Below are 19,757 nucleotides of genomic sequence, written 5' to 3'. Positions count from 1 at the left end.
CTTGGCGAGGGCGCCTCGGCTCCTCCCCCGTGTGGTGTAACCCTCTCACTTGATCAAATCCTTGAACGTGAACAGTTTCACTGAAAAGCACTTTTCAAAAAAAAAAAAAAAAAATCCCACCAACAGTAAAGAACAAGATCCAACTACCGGGGAGAGAGTTGGGGTTTTTTTCCCCCTCCCTCCTGGTCACCGTTTCCGAGGCTGAGAAGGGGAAAGAGAGGAGCCTTTACAAATCCTACTACGGCTAACCCAGTCCCCCTCCCCTTAAGAAACCCCCCCCCGCCCCAAACTCCCCAACTCCGTCGGCGAGGCATGGAGAGGGGCACTGGCTGGTACCCAGCCTGCTCCATCGCGCTGCTCGCCTGGACATGGCTTTTGCTCTTCGCTTGCTGTCTCACCGGCGCCGAAATAACTTGCAGGTCCTGCTCCTCCTCATCCTCTGCTCCTTCTTCGCCCTCCTCGCGGGTGGAACAGCAGCCGGAGCTGCCGCCGCGGGGATTATTGCGCTGGCCGGGGGGCAGGGACGGGGGACTCGCCAGGGAAGCAGCCCTGCCGGAGGGGCAGCCCGGCGGAGGATGGGGGGCCGCGGACGAAGAGGACGAGGCGCCGGTTGTGGTGCTGGAAGAGGATCGGGGCTGGGGAAGGGGCCAGCCGGCAGCGGGAGCGGCGGAGGGGTCGCGGGGCGCCGGGGAGGCTCGCCGGAGCGGGGCGAAGGGGGATGGCTGGGCTGGGGAGGCGCCCGGGAATCCCCCGGCTCCGCAGCGCTTGGGGATGGCGAAGGGGAGCGGAGCCTATGGCCGGGAGGAGACGCTCCTGCTGCCGCCCGGAGATGCCCAGGAGGCAGGCGGCTCGGTGGGCAAAGTGACGAGCTCCCAGCCCCTGCTGCCCAGGGCGAGGAGGAGCAGCGGGGCCCCCCAACTTTTCGCCCCTGGCCGTGGCCAGGCAGGAGGGGGCAGCCCTTGGGCGGACGGACAGAAAGTGACTCGGGCTCAAGCCAGGGGCTCCAAGGAGGAAGGGAAAGTGACCAAGATGCGCGCAGGCGAGGAGCTGAAATTGACCAGCACCACCTTCGCCCTGACCGGGGACTCGGCGCACAACCAAGCCATGGTGCACTGGTCGGGCCACAACAGCAGCGTGAGTACGCGGGGCGATGCGGGGCCGGGCAGGGGAATGTGTCTGTCTGCACAGAGCTCGGCTGCTCCGGCTCTGCTCTGGGTTCAGGCGCGTCCCGGGGAGTTTGTCTGAAAAAGCTGCGGCCTCCCTCGCACAAGGGAGTGGGGAGAAAAGAGAGACACCCAGTGTTCATCCTGACTAGACAGCACGAAAAGCACCGGGTCTGAGCTCCGGGAAGTTAGACCGGAGGATCTGTTTTGAACCCAATTTCCCTCCCCTCTCCACAGGGAGGAGAGAGAGACTCCTCCTTTGCGTGGCTTCCCCGGCATCTGTCCATTGATTCTCCTTCTGCTGTTTCTCTTTATATATATAATATGTACCTTGAAATGCCTCAGTGGGTCTGTGCGGGAAAATGAATGATGTGCAGTAAAAAAAAAACAACCCCCAAAACAAAACCTCTGAGGTTGTGTGCTCTGCCTGTTAGAGGCAAGGCAGCTCATATTCATTCATTTAAGCAGTAGAAACACACGCTGCTTAATGGGTTCGAAAGAGGAGCAAAGAAGGTGAAGCAGAATTAAAAAAAAAAATCAATTGCATATCATTCCTTCCCCCAAGTCAATAAACGACCAATTTAAAAATTAGTTCAGGCACCAGTGAAAGTTTGTGCTGGAGACTTGCTGGGCCCGGTTTGTGTCAAAAGGCGGCGCTCTTGAAGAGCATCTGTGCCCAGCGTCTGCCTGCTGGATAGAGCGGTGAAAGGAACATTGTTATGTTAGCAACTGCTACCCTATCTAGCTCCATGCTTTATTATACTCCCAGGACAGCCATAAGGGAATTTCAATTTTATTTTAACCTGATATAAGACATACTATTTCCACTGCGCCATAAAGCCTGAAAGCGGGCATAATTTCAAGGGTTCAGGAAACCCTGATATAGGGTGACAATGTGCCCATTATTCTGATTATTACAGCTCCTCACTGCCTTGAACATACCTCTTGTACTGTTTTGCCTATATTGGAAATGTGCACGAGGCAATTAGAAGTATAAAGTGGAATGTCCAGATCTGAAAATTGTATTACACCTGGGGTTGAAGGATCATTTGGGGCCTGCCTATCTAGGCAATGTACAATTCAGCCATCTCTCTATGCTTTTCTGAATGGAAGTTTTATCTCATTGTTATTTATTTTTACTTACCTAATCATGCTGACAGCTATCTAGATGTTACCTAGATTTATTCAGTTTTTAAAGGTAGCTGTGTTTGCTAGACATGAATTCCACAATCACTTAAGATGAAAACAAATATTCATTGAAAGCTGCATATGGTATATTTTAGCATTACATTGTCCGTATGTTTTTTTAAAAATGTATGGAGGAATGTAGTGAAAAAAAAGAGTCTATAAGCCCTGTTTCTTGTTTTCATTTCAGTGCTGAATTGAAGGAGACTCAGGAAAGGAGCTAGCATATGGATTCCTAATAGTTATTTGTAATTCTTATTAAACTAGCAAAGGGGACTCATTCTCCAGACACTCTGGAAATAAAGGTTTTTTCAAGGTGCATTTCAGAAAGGGATTTTAAAAATCTCCTTTGCTTATATCTCTCTTTTGTAGAAATGTGTCATTTAAAAAAGCAGCTTTATTTATGTTTTAAATTCAGGTCACTGATAAGGCTAATAAATTAAAGACTGTCAGATTGTTCAGGGCTTTTCACTATGGTTTTGCCTCTGTCATGACACTGTGTATGGAAACCTTTTGGCTACTTTTGTGGCTGTATTTATTGAAGAGAATAACTGAGTGGTATATGTGGGAGTGACAAGCAAGCATGCTAATAAATAATAGTGTTCTCATGCCATGATTTGTCAAATCTGAGGTTTGGTACTTAGAGACTCGGTTTTCTTCACTGTCCCTTTTGGAGAATACATACTGTAGTTTGTCATTCATTATTATTTGTTTTTAAGGCAGTGTATTGTGCGAGTCTACAGGGAAAGTTACATGCTTGAACTTGACAGTGTATGGAGGTACTTTCATGTATTATCTGGGAGAGGCAGATGCCGTGCCTGATATTGTACTGCAGTCCTGCCTTTACCCAATTTTCCAGTTGGGTTGAATCTGGTACGAGGAGGTCAAGCAATTTGCCCAAGGTCACACAATGAAACAGTGGTTTGGCTGAGATTAGGGCTAAGGGTTATGATATCTCTGATCACCAAGACTACAATGATGCCCAATCTAAAACCTTGAATCACATATTTTCTTAACTGGCAGTAGAGGTAGAACCGCAGGAAAGGAAATTAGAAATACATGGAGGATATTAACTCATGTCCCATCATTATGCTGGAAGTCTTGGGGCAGTGAGGAGGGCATATGTATATGATTCAGAAAGGGTGGCCTTGAGATAGAAGTAAAGGGCTGGGAGTCAGGAGATCTGGGTTTTGTTCTTGCCCCTGCCTCGTGTGACCTTAGGCAAGACTATTAACATTTCTCTGACTCACCTTCCCTGTAGAATCCGGGTCAGGCTACTTACCTCCCACAAAAGAGGTGTTGTGGAGTAGAATTAATTTCTGTTTATAAAACACAGAGATCCTTTGATGGCAATTGCGGTGGAAATGCAAAACATTATTGATGCAAAGGGGGGTTTGCAGACTCTCTACACACATCCATTAAGAGTGGCTTGGCGTGACATAAGTGACTGAACTTAAAAAAAGGGAGGATTTTATATTGGACATAAGGCAGACACTTCTATTGGTAAATTGGGTTACCCTAGAGAACAATTTATTGAGAGAAGTTACTGAGGCTGCCTCACTGTAGGGATGAGTAATGCAGCTGTAGACCGGAAGAAAAAGCTCATTGGAAAGGCTTTTGGAAACTCAGGAGAAATTTTGCTAAAATCTGTTGGGATCATTTTTGGAAAATCCACAGGCTTTTTATTTTAAAGGAAATCCACTGGGAACATACACAGGACACGGATATGTTGTTAGTTGAGTATTTGTATGCTTTAAACTCATTATGTCGCTCCATCTTTTCTCTCTCTCTCTTTTTTTTAACTACTCCCCATCTGTCTGAGAGTTTTCATTGCTCCAGAGTTTCCACTCCCTACAAACTTCCTCCTACCTGTGGAAATCACTTTATCTGCTGGATTTTTCTAACTCTCCTCGCCCCACCCAGAGTTCTATTCTGGGGAGCTCAACTGTTCCACAGAAAGTTGAGAACAGTTAGAGAACAGTTAAAGTTAAGAACAGTAAGGTAGAACTTGCCACCTTAGTTCTATAGAGGAGCCTGTGAGATTATTCCAACCGGCCATGCTGAATAAAATAAACCTCAGTGGATGTCTCTCCTGAAATTATCACAATTGAAATAGTTGCTGGGACTTCCACCACTAGGTTTCAGAGTTAACACCCAGTCTGAGATGAATGTGGCAGTTTACACCTCCTTTAGAGTTACTTTTTCATTTCGTTTGCAGACTAACAAAGACTGCACTGCAGCAGTTCATGTTCAGAAGGGGTTTTCTTCACAAACAGAAGAATTGGAAACTTAATATTTTAAAGTATTTTTTCTTTTTTTTCTCAGAAACCATTACAAATATCAATTATCCATTGAGACACCCTGACTTCATGCTATAGCACAAAATATAGCTGTCCTTACTGGTAGCAGGCCCTGTTTGGGGGGTTAGTGTAGCGGAAACTACTACAAGTGATTGGAGTAAATGGCCCAGAAGTCCTTTTAATTCTTTGTCTTCTCTGGCTCATGTAGATGCAAGTTCCACAAAAAGATCTGGAGGCAGGGGGAGACACCCTTCTGTGTATACACCCTTTGGATCATGTGTATACACAGAAGCACCAGAATTATTTCCCTCTCCTTGTGCAAATGAAGCCTCCTGCTCAGTGGGCTGACAAATGACTCAGTGAAAGGAAAGTGGTATAAAAACTTGCATTGCTGTCAGCCCTTTCTCGGGAGCGACTCTAACAAATGCCTTTGGCAATAATCTGATGAGACTGCCAAACTGCTAACATACAAATTGTTTGTCATCGAGATATTTGCTCACCTTCACAATGGTGAATTACAAGCAGGGGGAGCCCGGTGGCTGTAATATGTGCCAGGTGGCTTTTAATTAAGGTGCCTAACAATGCATTATGTGGTGGGGAGAACATGAGAGAGAAATATTTATAATTCCAAATGGATAGCTCTGCTGAGAAAGGATTTTTAGTCAGGAAATGCAGGCTTTGGCTGGCAAGTGCTCCACTTGGGTTGCATTCTAAAATATTTACTTATAACATGCAAGATAGTGACGGAGTGGCCAGATTAATTGTACTGCACTTGGGAGATATTTTAATTGCTGTGCTACCCAGATTTTTTTTTCAAATAGTTTTTGGCTATAGATGGTAGTCTCATCACAACTGGAATCAGCTTCTGTGTCACAATATCTTAATGCATTTCCCTTCCCTACCATGCCTAATAATGAAGTCTGGCACAAAAATCATTCTCTGGGACTTTGCCAGAAAAAAATAAGTTTTTAATTAATATTTCAAGGGGGGTGGAGAACTAAAAATGGAATGCTGACATGGTGTAATTGTTTTTGAGGTTTGTGTTATGTTGCCAGGGCATGAGAAAAGAGCCTGAGGATACTTCCTTCCAATTACTTATCTCCAGGCTGGTTTCATTGAAAAATTGGATTGATATCTCATGGAAAGAAACTTTAAGGGGTTTGCTGCTGCATTCCTTATGTGTTGCCTCTGAACCCATTCAAGACTGCAGATGCTCTTGCCCCACAACCCTGCTAAAAGTCACAGGCCACAGCTGCTATCACAGCTCACGGTTGAAGAGTGAACCGATCGTTTTCAGTTTTCTGGTTGCAGTAAGTTTCAGGGTATAGCCCAAAAGTTTTGGGTGCACAAGGAATGCAGGATGGGGACTATGATTTGTACCCAAGATTTTGCACCAATTTAAATGGAAACCAAACCAACTGTGTGTTTAAGGAGAAGAGTCATCTACTTGCAAGAAAAGAAGACTTGGAAGTTGGTTTAAGTTGGGTAGAGAATGGATGGTAGGCAGGGGAGTTCTCCCCAGGCAGTGAGGTGGAGGCAGGTATATCCCATATTCTAGGCAACGGGAAAATAAATCAGATCAAGTGATCAGGATTATAACTGGATAAATAGGTAGAGATTTTGGGTAATAATACTGCAGTAACATCTGGGAAGTGTTGAAATCTAACGGTTAGAATGCAGCATGAGGAACAAAGGATCCTGAGTTCTAATCCTGGCTCTACCCAATTACTTATTGTATGACTTTGAGTAAAGTACATGGGACCCAATCTGGCAGTCAGTGGGAGATTTGCAGGATCAGGCCATGTAAGATCTTTGTGCCTCAGCTGACTTATCTGTAAAATGGGGGATGGAAGTGTCTGTTGTAAGTGGAGGTAGCATGTGGAAGTAGGTTTGGGTTTGAAGCCAAGCTAGAGGTTGGCTTCTGGTATGGGGGTGGTAAAATGACAAGAAAGTGCATAAGGATCTCAAACTGATACCAGGCCAGTTCTGGTTTTAGATCTAAGCCCAAATTGTAGGGGCAGGTTGGGATCTGGTCAGGTTTAAAATTAGTCGTGTTTGGGTTTAAAGATCCAGGTTAGGCCTGCCTTGAGTTGTCAGGATTAGTTAACTCGCAGTGATTGTGGGTCGGAAAGCATTATGGGTCAAATCCTGTGACTGTAGCAGATCCACAGTGTGGCAGAAATACCTCCATTGAAGTTGTTGGAGCTAGGCCAGTTTACACCGGCTGAGGATCTGGCCTGGGATAGTTCCTAGCAGTGAAGCTGAAGATGAGGGAGAGAACCCGAGGATCACTGGAGGCTGTGCAGCTGAGTTCTGCAGTGGCTTTTTCTGCAGGGGTTCCTGGGTGGGCAGGGGAAGGGACACATGGCCAGTGGGTTTGTGAACTTTCCAGGTCCACTGGATTGCAGCTCCACAGAGGGGTTGAATGCAAGAGGATGTATCAGTAGTGGTAGCTGAGGTCAAATTGCACAGGTGTCCTGTGCCCTATATTGTGGGTAGGGAAGGATTCTGTTCCCTTCCAAGCATGGCACTTTCCTTTAACTTTAGCTTTGCTGGAGACATTTAGCTTTGCTGGAGAATTTGGCCCTACGTTATTAATTACTTAGAGCCCCGATCCCGCGAGTACGGAGTGTGCTCAACTCCCATGTCAGGTAACCAGCTGATGTACAGCACTGTAAGGGTGTATGGCATTCTCCCCTTTTACTCCTCTTCCCTGTCCAGGATCTCTCTTCTAATATGCCCCCATCCCACCAGAGCTGACTCTGACTTTCACAAAGTCCAAATCGCCACTCGAGGTCCCAAACTGACAGCTGGTTCAGCATCATCTGGCATTAGGTTCCCTGTCGCTGACACAGATCAACCAAATAACAACTGGATGCATCGGAGAGATGATTTTAATAAAAAGAAAATCCTCTCACAGTAGTTAGATTTTGTTTTGCTTTATGGCTTTAGTGTTGCAGAAACAAACAGTGCAATTGGGAAGAAAAATACATGCAGAGAACCTGTACAAAGAGGATGTGATTACATAACTGTGATTTTAAAATAATCCTTGTCTATGTTGTCCTATTTTACTTGTCATGATTTTATCCGATTGATTACTTTTTCAGCTGGGATGGTGAAACTAGCCTGGTCAGTCTCACATTTAGTTTATAGTCCCTTTTACTTTTTGATTCTCCTGCAGTGTCACAACAGGGTCGTGTGTGGGATCATAGCATGTCAGGGCCCTGTTTTAACATTTTCTTTTAAAGGTTTGATAGCATCCCTTTAATAAAATACTGAACCACACTTTACCTTAATGCACTAGTCTACCAGGGAATAATGAAATTATAGTGGCTTGATCAGAGAACTGGGAACCCGGTCGCTGGGATCTAATGCAGGCACTGACTTTGAATCTGGGATTTTCTGAGGATATTCCAGGGACATAAGTACCCAAACCCTAACTCCCTTCGGTTCTTTTGAAAATCCCAGCCTTTCTTTCTGCTTCAGTTTCCCCATCTAGAAAAAGGGGGATATTAATATCATAGTCAGGGATAATGTGAGGATTAATTAATTGGCTAATGTTTGTAACACGGGTCCAAAGGGTGCTGTGGGTGCTAAATATCACTATGATGAATGGTTTACGCTAAAGTTAGGGGCAATTCCCCGTTTAATAGGCCAACAAACTTCCAGAATACAAAGGAATCCAAGAAAAGCAGAAGTTAAATAATTGCAGCACTTGTAATTTTTTAGTCGGAAATGGCTGAGGACACGATACTTCTCCCATTGAAATCAACTGGAGCATGATCCTGGTCAGTGACATCCAAAGAGTGTTGCGGGTGTTTTCTCCTTTATCCCTTGATATGAAACAGAAACACCAGCCAGACAGATCTTAAAAGCATCAGGGGGCTTCGTTGCCCAAAATAGCATTGCTTTTAATTAGCTCTAACATGACCCCATATAACCTCGGGGCAAAAGCTTTGGAAATGAGAGATCTCGGGTTCTGCAGCTTGAAAGCACATCCAGTGGGGAGTCTAACACTAGAGGGAGTGTGGACATTTAATAAAATAAAGTGAAATGCTGCACAAATGGGGAGGGGGCCAGAGGGGGCTGTAAAATACATTATGGAAGATGGATGTTGCTAAAATATTAATACTGGAAATTCACTTGGCATCGTTGACTCAGTGCAACTCCAGCTGTAAGAGGCTTCCTTTACACAGTGAGGTGAATAGTCTTAGCCCACGCCATAATTGAATGCTTTATGCTTCCATCTAGGACGCATTCTATTGTTGCTTCTGCTCTCTTTTCCCCTTTGGTTTCTCTTTAATTACTGCCTGAGCCTGGAGATAGGATCTTGGTTGCTTGGGAGGCTCATCTGCTGCTGCTGACCACAACCCTCACCTCTAGCCTGAACCCTCTGCCTGCAAAATCCCTAGCATCTCCACAGCAGCTGCCTGTGATTGGATTGGAAAAGGGATGCGGTTAACTCTTGGAGCAGGGGAGGCAAATCTCCCAGTCCTAGACTGGAGCAGTGAAGTCAGCTCATTCTCACTCCTTCATGCCAGCCTGTAACCCTCCTCCCCCTGCTATCAATCAAGTGAGGACCCTCTGACCCACATACTCTCCTGGCTCCCTGAAATGTACTCCTTTGTCTCTTCCCGGCAGGCAGAAAGATTCTTAACCTTCACCCTCGCTTCTTTGCCGAGTGTCACTGCTGGTCACTTCCTCTGCACTTCCCATCACTCCTGGTCTAGCCCCTCTTCTGTGCAAGTGTAACCCACTGGTGAGTGTGTGTTATAGGTCTGCCTCTGATCCTGGTCCACACAGCCTAGGAGTCAGGGGACTTCAGCTCACGCTGTAGCTACTCATGCTTTTAGCTCTGGAGGACTCTGGTTCAATCCCCAGTGTGCTGGCCAAGATGGGGTCATTACACAAGCCTCTCCTGTCTGTAGCATTCCGCTCCCCTTCCCTCTGAGGGCAGGTCTACACTGGCAGCGGCATGTTGAGTACGGATGCTGCCCGCCCCCCTAGCACGGGTATAAATAGCAGCGTAGATGGTAAGGCACTGCGTAGGTCCATAGGATACGTACCTTACATGGCTCACTGTGCACCCAGGTGGTTCATCTCCCATCCACACCGCTATTTTTAGCAGGGTAGTTTCCCGCTGCTTCCCTGCTGCCGAAGCCTTTGACCACCAGGGGGAGAGACTCCAGCTGCTCTTGCTGCCAGAGCCTTTCCCTGCTGCCGTTCACTGGCACATGTGATTACATGCAGCAGTGTGGACACAGCCTGCCTTTCACTGTGGCATGTAGCTACCCATACCCTACATGCCATTGCCAGTGTAGACCAGGCCAGGGTGGGGGTTGGGATGGGATCAAGGACTAAGACTGGAATTACATCCACTTGAAACTGCAGAGGGAATCCGGGGAGGCAGAAGCTCACTACCTCATCGTAATTCTACCAGGGGAATACTACTACTAACTCAGGCTGGGCCTTGTGGTTAAAACACTGGTGTGGGCGGTGGGAGATCTGCGTTCAATTCCAGTCACTCCGTCTCTGGTGGCCCAGTTCCCCCTCTGCAAAAGGATGATAATTCCCTCCCTTACAGGGCTCTTGCCAGACTGAAATGAATTAGTTTCCTATTGTTTGTAAAGCAACGTGAGAGTGTCAGATGGAAGGGGCTGTATGAATATAAAGCATTATCGTATTACTCTTGGAAACAGTGCTGCGCGGTCGCTAATGCTCATACATGGTGGAGCCCTTGGAACATCTCATTGCCTAAGGGAAAAGAAAGCAACGGATGGAACTGGCCACTTGACATCAGCTGTGTCTGAAGGGAGGCTCCAGCAGGGCTTTAAGCAATAGCGAAAGCACCGAGAACCATTGTCATTTGTACCCATGCTTGCCACATGCACCGAAGGGGTTTTTGTGGGGCTCCTTGAACACAAAGATAAACATTTAAAGGCACACTTCACAAAGGGTGCCTCTAATGCGGGGGTGAGGTCCCTTTGAACCACTCCCGGTTGGTCTTGGCTGCCAGTCCAGCACTTTAGAGGTGATAGAAAATACTGCAGAAATAAAATTTAGCTCTTTTATGGTCCTTTTCATCCACAGATCTCAAAACTCGTTACAAAGGAAAGTCAGTGGCATTTTCCCGCATTTTACAGATGGGGAAACAGGCACACTGTGGCAAAGTGACTTGCTCAAGCCTCACCTCGCTGGCCAATGGCAGAGCCAGCAACAGAACCCAGGTCTCCCACACCAGTTCCTTACCCACTGGACCTCACTACTTCCCAGAAAAATATAGCTTATTCTAATACAGTTTTAAACTCACTCAAGTGTTGAGCTTGTGTTCCACTTACAAGAGATTGAGTGAAAAGGGGAGAAGGAAGGAGGGGAAAACTAGGATGAAAAGTGGAACCAAGAGTGGGCAGAATAAGACTGTCTGTACTAGAAAGTTGCACTGCTTCAACTAAAATAATTTAAAAATTGATCTAGTTAAATTGGTGCGAACCCCTGACTTAAAACTGATGTAAGTGCATCTGCGTCAGAGGCTGGCATCCTTTCAGCTAAATCACTTTTCAAATCAAGTTAGTTAAATGGGTGCCATTTTCTGGTTTGGACAAGGCCTAAGAAACATATGCAGAGAGACTGTGGAAAAGGGAGCAGGTAGGTAGAAAGCAGAGCATCCAGAGGAAACATACTCACAGTAGAGGGGTCATCTACTTGTATGAGAACTGAGCCTATAGGAGGTTCCTCTAAACAGGATGCTTGTTAGCTAGTGATTTTGAAAGTAATGGAAATTCCGTGGGCACATGGAAATCCCAGGGGATTAAGTTACAGGAAATAAAGTTGAATGGACTCAAACTGGTTTTGTGAGCCCACAAAATAATTTGTGAGGCTTTTCCCACAGGCAGTGCGTGTGTTTCCACTCCAGGTGCTGGGTGAATGTCAACTGATCCAGCCTCACAACAGTCCTTTGACGTAGGGAGGTATCATTGCACCCATGTGACTGGCCAACTGAGGCAATGCAGGGCTCAAAGGTCAGATTGTCTCTGGGCACAAGGGCTGGGGAGGCAGTGTGAAGAACTTCCTTATTTCTTGTATCTTTGTGCCGGGGCTGGACAGAATCCACTGGGGAGCACTGTACCTGCTCCCTTCTAGCATGCCCCTCTCTGTGTGCCTGCTGTCTGCAAAGGGAAGGTGTGGGGGACTCTGTCCCCTCCCCACCATCTGGCTGACAGACTGGACCCTCTCCAAAGGTGATGGAGCTGCTGCGCTGGCTTTTTCATCCCCAGAGGAATGTGGACTGACTTCACACCCAGCATGCAGGGCAGACTCTGGCTGTAAGTGGTTTGCCCACGGACATACAGCAAGTCGATGGCAGGAATAGATCACCTAAGGTCTGCTTCCCAGTGCCCTGGCCTAATAATCCCCCCACCCCATCTATAGGATTGGAAGGGTGTACAAGCGAATAGGGCACTGGCCTGAGACTTGGGAAGACCTGAGTTCACTTTCTAGGTCAGCGACACCTTCCCTGCGTTATCCCCATTTTACAGATCCTTCCCTACCTCTCAGGAGTGCTGTGCTGGTGAAGGCCCTATGAGCACTATGGCTTGTCTGCACCTAAAATGCTGTAGTGTTTCTGTGAAGACGCTACCTATGCTAACGGGAGGTACCCTGCAGTAGCTAGGTCAACGGGAGAATTCTCCTGTTGATGGGTGCTGTCTACACAGGGCGCTAGGTTTGTTTAACAGCATCACTCAGGAGTGTGGATTTTTCACACCCCTGAGCGACATAGTTATAGTCACCTAATTTCCTAAAGTAGACCAGGCCTTAGATTGAGCGGCAGGCCACAAGCTTCACCACTCAGTGTTGGGGCCAGTTTTTCAAAAGAACTCAAAGCGCTTGTCTACAAGGGAACGTTATGCTGCTGTGAGCTAAGGTGTGAATTTAAACCACTCTAGTTATACCGGTATAACTCCCTGTGATGGGTTGTGCACCCCACCCGAGGCCTGAAGGGGTTAAGGTGGCCATGTGGGCCAATTAACTGCCTGGACTGCACCTGGAGGATGAGCCAGGGAGCAAGGACTAATTAGGGATGAGGTTTAGCTGGGCAGGAACAGGAGGGGTTTGTGTAAAGGTCAGTAGCTGAGAGTAGCTAAGGGCTTCAGAGAATGAGGCTGCAATCGCTCTCAGAATGAGAGAAGACAAAGTAGCCCAGGGATGCAGCAGATCTGGCTCCTGATTAGAGGGTTCCTGAGCTGGAGCCGGGAGCAGAAGTCCCACCTGAGTTCCCCTACCAGCCGCTGGGGAAGTTGGGGCAGTGAATGAGAAGACTGCCTGAGCTTACTGGTAAGGAAAAACTTTGATACCTCGGAAGGGGAGGAATACAGGGCCTGCCTGGAGAGCCAAGGCACAAAGCAGGAGCAGTTGAGTTCTCGCTGATGGAGTTCAACCACAGGAAGAGGTATTCACCTGGCAGAGCTAATTCCTGAATGTGGCCAGAAGGTGGTGCTGCCCAGTGGTGAGTAGAGCACGCTATGACCAGGGGCAGTGCATGAAAACCCCCCACTAGCCCCTGGCCCTGCTCCTTCTACCTCCCCCTTTGCCTGCTGGAGCCCTGAGGGGGGGCCCCCTGCCCACGGCTGGAGGAGCCTGCCCTGGCTGGCCAAAGCACCGGCCTGCCCACTCCAGCTGAGCTTCTGCTGGCTTTGGGGGAGTGAGGGTGGGGCCTTGGGGCAGAGTTTGGGTGGTGCTATGGTCTGGGATTGAGGTGGCTTAGCCTCCCCTGCCCTATTATACTCCCCACCCATGCCTGTGACACTGCCCATCTGGACACTCTTATTCTGATTAATTCATGTCCCTTTTGAAGGGGTTTAAGTTAACCCCCCAAAAGCCACCCTGGCTCTGAAATAAGAGTGTCAACACATGGAGTTATACCAGTATAACTAGAACAGCTTAACGCTACCAGTATAATTATACCAGTTAGACTAGTATAACTTTCCTGTGTAGATAAGTCCATAGTTGCAGAAGAGCTCAGACATTGGGTGCTGAACTTTTGTAACAGTTCTGGCCACGCTTTTACAGTAGAGGCTGCTGAGCTGTTCTGAAACTCTCTCCCGACTGTTTGGTGTGGAGCACTTGATGATCTGTCCCAAAATGTCCACCCAGCCTCCAAAAGATTGATATAAATAAATACAATTAAAAGACCAGCATGGAGCAGGACCCAGTTGACTTGATCGTTTTCAAGGCTGTATTTTCATCAGCCTTCATTGGACACTCTGCTGCTTTAGTCAAGTCACGATAGCTGCCAATGTCACACTTTCAATTTTCATGTACTATGGATCTCTTTGTTCCAGGCCCCAAATTTACTCTGGTCTATCTTAATTTAAGATTGTCCTTGGTCATTCTTGTGTTAACACAAGTGGAGAAACCTGCCTTTTCAGGTGGTGAGAAGGGTGATGTTTTGGTGACTACTAGAAGTTAAGCAGCTTATCAGCAATAAAGTCACTATGTGTGTGTTTATTTTAAAGATGTGTAGAAATCCATTATAAAATATATGGCTAGTTCTAGGCTATATAATAGTGACTGCTAGTAGGCTAACTTTTACCCCTAGTGATACCCATGCAGCTGAGATGAATCTGATCCTTGTGTCTCTCTGGCTCCTCTATCTTCTAGCTCCTTGGCTAACTCATTTAAATTTCGGCCAATGGGAATACAATATGCAGTTGAACCAAGAAAGATGACAAGAAATGGGGGGGAGGAGAGGGAGCAAAGAGGGTAGAGAAGTGCAAAATAATTTGGTGATTAGCTGGGGTCTGATGCCACAGCCTTGGCTCATGTGAGCCAAAGGCTTGCCTGGGGATGGCCAGTGGGAGCAGGTCTCTGGATAGCATTGGGATTTAGGGCTATAAGTAGAAGGAAATAACTAATTGTAAGCTCTTTGGGGCGGGGCTTGTCGTTTCTTTATATGTGTGTGCAGTGCTTAACTCAGATCCCTGGTGGGGACCTCTTAAGTGCTACTGAATTACAAATAATCAGAGGCAGTGCTAGCCCATTGGGGGGCCCTAAGAGGAATATTTCCCCCCCACATAATAAAAAGCAAATGAGGGCCCCTTTGAGCTGCTTGGAGCCCTAAGCAATTGTTTAGTATGCTTACACCTAGCACCAGCTCTGCAAATAATAATCACCATGTAACTGTGGAGATTCCTGTTCACATGCACTGAGTTTGAAGGCAGCACATTACCAGCAACACTGCGCGGTCCCTGCTCCCCCCCACACTCTCCCATGGATCAAAGATCAGAGAGATCTGTTAGGATCAGATGGCTGGGATCCTTCCTGTGATGGGTTACCCCTCACTCTCGGGCACCACCTGATAACGGGGTACCACTAAGCCTGCCTGTTCCACCAGCCTGGGCTCCCTTACACTGTCCTGCTGAGCCAGGCCCTCAAACCTCCTCCAGCACACACTGGTAGGGACACACCCAACTGCAGAAACATACAGACACTGAAGTCAGCTCTGCATGGGAAGACTCCGCTAAGGAGCTACCCAGTACTTGAATGCACACACCCCTCTGGAGTGCAAACCCACAATTGTCTAGTCTTGCACAGAGAACTGTGCAGCATAAGCTCGTGAAATTCGCTCGCTCCCTCAGTGTGGAGGAAGACCTGCACAGCCTTTTGTCCCCCCAGTTATAAATTCAAGAAACTGATTTTAGAGAAAACAAACAAGGTCACTAGCTACAAAAGACACTCCTTAAGTGAATATAAGGGATAGCAAACAATTACCTAGCAAATGAAACAAACATAAGCTGTCAAGGTTCCTTTCCCACTCTGAAATCTAGGGTACAGATGTGGGGACCTGCATGAAAAACCCCCTAAGCTTATTTTTACCAGCTGAGGCTAAAACTTCCCCAAGGGACAAACTATTTTTGTCCCTGGATTTTATTGCTGCCACCACCAAGCGTCTAACAAAAATAAGAGTGAAAGAGCCTGCTTGGAAACTTCTCCCGCCCTCCCCGCCCCCTCCAAATCCCCCCAAACCCCCTTTCCTTGGGAAGGCTTGATAAAAGTCTCACCAATTTGCATAGGTGAACACAGACCCAAACCCTTGGATCTTAAGAACAATGAAAAAGCAATCAGGTTCTTAAAAGAAGACTTTTAATTGAAGAAAAAGTAAAAGAATCACCTCTATAAAATCAGGAAGGGAAACACCTTACAGGCTAATCAGATTCAAAACATAGAGAATCCCTCTAGGCAAAACCTTAAGTTACAAAAAGACACACACAGGAATATCCATTCCATTCAGCACAGCTATTTTATCAGCCATTTAAACAAACAGAATCAAATGCATATCTAACTAGATTGCTTACTGACTTTTTACAGGAGTTCTGACCTGCATTCCTATGCTGGTCCCAGCAAAAAGCAACAGACAGAGAGAGAGGCTTTGTTCCCCCCCCCCCAGCTTTGAAAGTATCTTGTCTCCTCATTGGTCATTTTGGTCAGGTGCCAGTGAGTTTGTCTTAGCTTCTTAACCCTTTGCAGGTGAAAGGGTTTTTGCTCTGGCCAGAAGGGATTTAAAGGTGTTTACCCTTCCCTTTATATTTGACATAAGCTAAGCTTAATACACTAAAGAAGTGGTTATAACTAGCAATTTCTCATCCTAAATGTTGTTTTAGGCAGATTGCAGAGGTTCTTAAAGGCAAGCTGCTCTTGCTTGCAGCTTAAAACTCCAGGTATTTTTCACAGTCCAGACATCTTCCCAGCCTGGGCTCAATCCTTCTCCCCATATTTGTCTTTGTTTCTCAGAAGTTCCAAGCAGCCATCCTGGGTGGGGATTCAATGAGGAATGACCGCTCATTATGTCACTTCCCTGTCTTAAATAGGTTTTAGATATGGTGGGAATCCTTTGTTTTCCAGTATGGTTCCTCCTCCCTCTTCTTCCCCCCCGCCCCCCGGAAAAATACTGGTATTCTATCATAGAGTCCAATACCAGGTGACATATCACATGACCCTGCAGTATCAAAGCAGCCATGAGTCAAAGGCCGTGTGTAGCATCCCAAGAAAGTGGGAGATTAGCCTCTTCAAAGACCTGTTGTTCTCCCTAATGGTCTATTGACTTGTTGCCAGCCAGCCAGACTGATTGCATTCGGTCTGGTGGGTGTTCCCCAGGTGCAAACACTTTTGTAATACAGATGTATAGTCAATATTCTTAACTTTAGATACAAAAATGATATATGCTTACAAATAGGATAACTATTCAGCAAATCAAACCTTTCCAATGATATCTCACATGCCTTATCTTGCATAAAATGTATCATAGTTACTCTATAATCACATTCTAACAATATTTCTATGAAGAATATGGGGTGTAGTTTCACACTTCCCCTCTGGTATTTTCTGTTTCTCTGATATTGGGGTGTGTCTGAGTCTCCACTGGGCAGGGTACCAGTCAAGTTTGCTCATTTTCTCCTTGGTGGGCACAGGACCGGTGGCAGTTTCCCTTCCAGAAGCTCCTCAGTGGGTTGGGAATTCTCATGGAGAGGCCGTGAGGAAGCTGACAGAGATTTCAGGTTAATGTATTTAAACAGTCTCCCTCCAGGGTGATGCTTGAGCTTGACTTGTACTGGCTCATTTTCCTTGAGCACTTGGGCTTTGCCAGCTCCTACCAGGGGTGGGGAAGGGACTAGGTAGCAAATGATGAATGCGTTTAATCAAACAAATCCCAACCCCAAATCAAGGTGGCGACAACCACCAGGGAATCTGACGCTCCTTATTCCTGGGTAACATTTCACATCAGTTCCTTGAGCTCCTGGCTGGGATTCAACTCCAGGTGCCGAGGTGGAGGAATGTGACGGTGGGGTCAGCAGTGCTGAAGTCTGGGGCATACTCCATTCAGGAGAGCTCTCCCATGCAAAGATTGGGCATGGTGGTATTAGGAGAATTCTATCCTACTTATTTGGATCAATGGAGTTGAACGGGTCATCTGTACCTGCCAGGCTGCATAAATTCCTGCTGGATTAACTAAAGTTTTAGACCGCTGGTTAAGTAATCGATCCTGCCATGAACTGTAGACAGAGGGGAAACGGATGCCAGCACAGCTGCATTTCCCTTTAAAGGGATGCTGTCAGGATGAGACTCACGGGCCAGAATCCAGTGTCTCTTGTAATGGTTTTGCCCTGGTGCTGCTCCACTGGATCCCAATCCACCCTGGTGTAAATTGTATCCTAATGACTCACCATATGTAATCTAAATAATTTCACCTCCTCGCCACTAATAGCACCTTAGGTTTGAAAGAGTGACCATATTTTAAAAGCCTTTTTTACTTTGCACTGGTCATGCTATTTAGGTTTTTTGCATTTCACTGATAATGAGCCTGGGCCACTGAAACTAGACTGGTCCGTTTCACTGCCACATTGCATCCACTAGCAGAATGGTACGTGGTTGGGTTTAACTTAAAACTGGAGCAGGTTTTGCTCTCCTCTTCCTTTCAGCCCTGTTCCTCAAAAGTGTCTAATAAACATTTTAAAAAAGTGTTGTCACAGATCATTTTGCACCTTAGATCTCACACCAAAGACCACACGTGAAGTCAATGCTGTAATAAACCAAGTAAAGGCTTATTAACCAGGAAAAAGAGGAGTTATTTCCAAGGTTAAATCTAATAAACATCCACACCCAAATGAGTTGCAGTCTTATGCTTCAGAGGGTGACAGAGCTTCTGAAATATACCAGCTCTATTCTCCTGCTTCCGTTTAGGAATATTTGCCTCTTAGAGTCCAAACAACATCGAAGGACCCCAAATCCTTCTGGTCAAGGATTTTTATCCTCTCCTCCCTAGAGCCCAAGGAGAGGGGACAAGCCTTTTGCATGTAAATTCTTTGTGGGTGAGTGTGGAGAGCAACTGACAAAGTCTGTGTTCCACAATGGCCCATTTGGATTCAATAGCCCTTCCTAATGGGCAGGAGATAACACCTTCTGTAGGCATCTAGCATTTGGTGAAGTTTTGGTGCCCCCCCCCTCAGGTTTTGAGTTACATAAATTCAGAACAAACACTTAAATATTTCCTTTCTAGTGTGGGATACAGATATAAGTAGGATTAATACATAGAATCATAGGACTAGAAGGGACCTCAAGAGGTCATCTAGTCCAGTCCCCTGCACTCATGGTGCACACATGCTGCATCCTACAAACATTCCATAGCGTCTAAACACGACCTATTCTTAACACCAATATGTATTTTAACTATACCAACCCACAGGTGAGCTGGACTGCCAGTGTCACATTTATAATATTACCTGTTTCTCCATATTTTTGAAATACAAATATTGTGCTGCACTCTAAATCCAACTGGATTATGCTGTACACAGGGCTATAATGTAAGTGAGTGTTGTTCCCATTTTACACAGGGGAAATTGAAGCGTGAATAGGTTTAAGGCCCTGATTCAGCCAAGCATTTAAGGCCACATTTTAGTCCATTGGCTTTAATGGGGCTTAAGCATGTGCTTAAGTGCTTTATTAGGGGAAATAAATATGTGCTTAAACGCGTTGCAGAACTGAGGCCTAAGCAATTTGTCCCAAGCCATGCAGCCAGTTATTGTCAGAGCTGGGCTTAAACTTCAGAAGTTCCTGGCTCCTAAACCTGTGCTCATCTGAGGCCTGGTCTACACTGGGGGCGTGAATAACATAGCTGAAGTCTACATACTTAGATCTACTTACCGCAGTGTCTTCACTGCGGTAAGTCGATGGCTGACACTCTCCCATCAATTCCACCTGCACCTCTCGCCCTGGTGGAGTACCGGAGTCAACGGGCGAGTGCTTGGCAGTTGATCCATCGCATCTAGACTAGATGCGATAAATCGACCCCCGCTGGCTTGATTGCTGCCCGTCGAGCCAGCATGTAATGTAGAGTCTGCTGGAGGTTGTCAAACTTTTTATACATTTCAGAGTAGCAGTCATGTTAGTCTATATTCGCAAAAAGAAAAGGAGGACTTGTGGCACCTAAATTTGTTAGTCTCTGAGGTGCCACAAGTCCTCCTTTTCATTTTGCGAAAACTTTTTCTAGTGTCAAGCATAAAATGAGAATGAGATTGTTGTGTGGACCCCCCCCCCCCACAACAGATTAACAGCCCAT

The 19,757-nt window shown here is 46.4% G+C and overlaps 1 protein-coding gene across 1 annotated transcript in view; it reads left to right on the top strand.

Annotated features, from left to right (window-relative positions):
- The first annotated feature begins 42 nt into the window (after nt 1-42).
- SORCS3 (sortilin related VPS10 domain containing receptor 3) overlaps nt 43-19,757 on the top strand; it is a 500,711-nt gene continuing 480,996 nt past the window's right edge. Inside the window, exon 1 of the mRNA XM_048857132.2 lies at nt 43-1,134. Coding sequence (XP_048713089.2) covers nt 313-1,134 — 822 coding nt within the window. The 5' untranslated portion in view covers nt 43-312. The remainder of the gene's footprint in view (nt 1,135-19,757) is intronic.

The sequence above is a fragment of the Caretta caretta genome, chromosome 7 (genome assembly GCF_965140235.1).
Source record: "Caretta caretta isolate rCarCar2 chromosome 7, rCarCar1.hap1, whole genome shotgun sequence".
NCBI lineage: Eukaryota > Metazoa > Chordata > Testudines > Cheloniidae > Caretta > Caretta caretta.
This window is presented reverse-complemented; position numbering and strand designations above follow the sequence as displayed.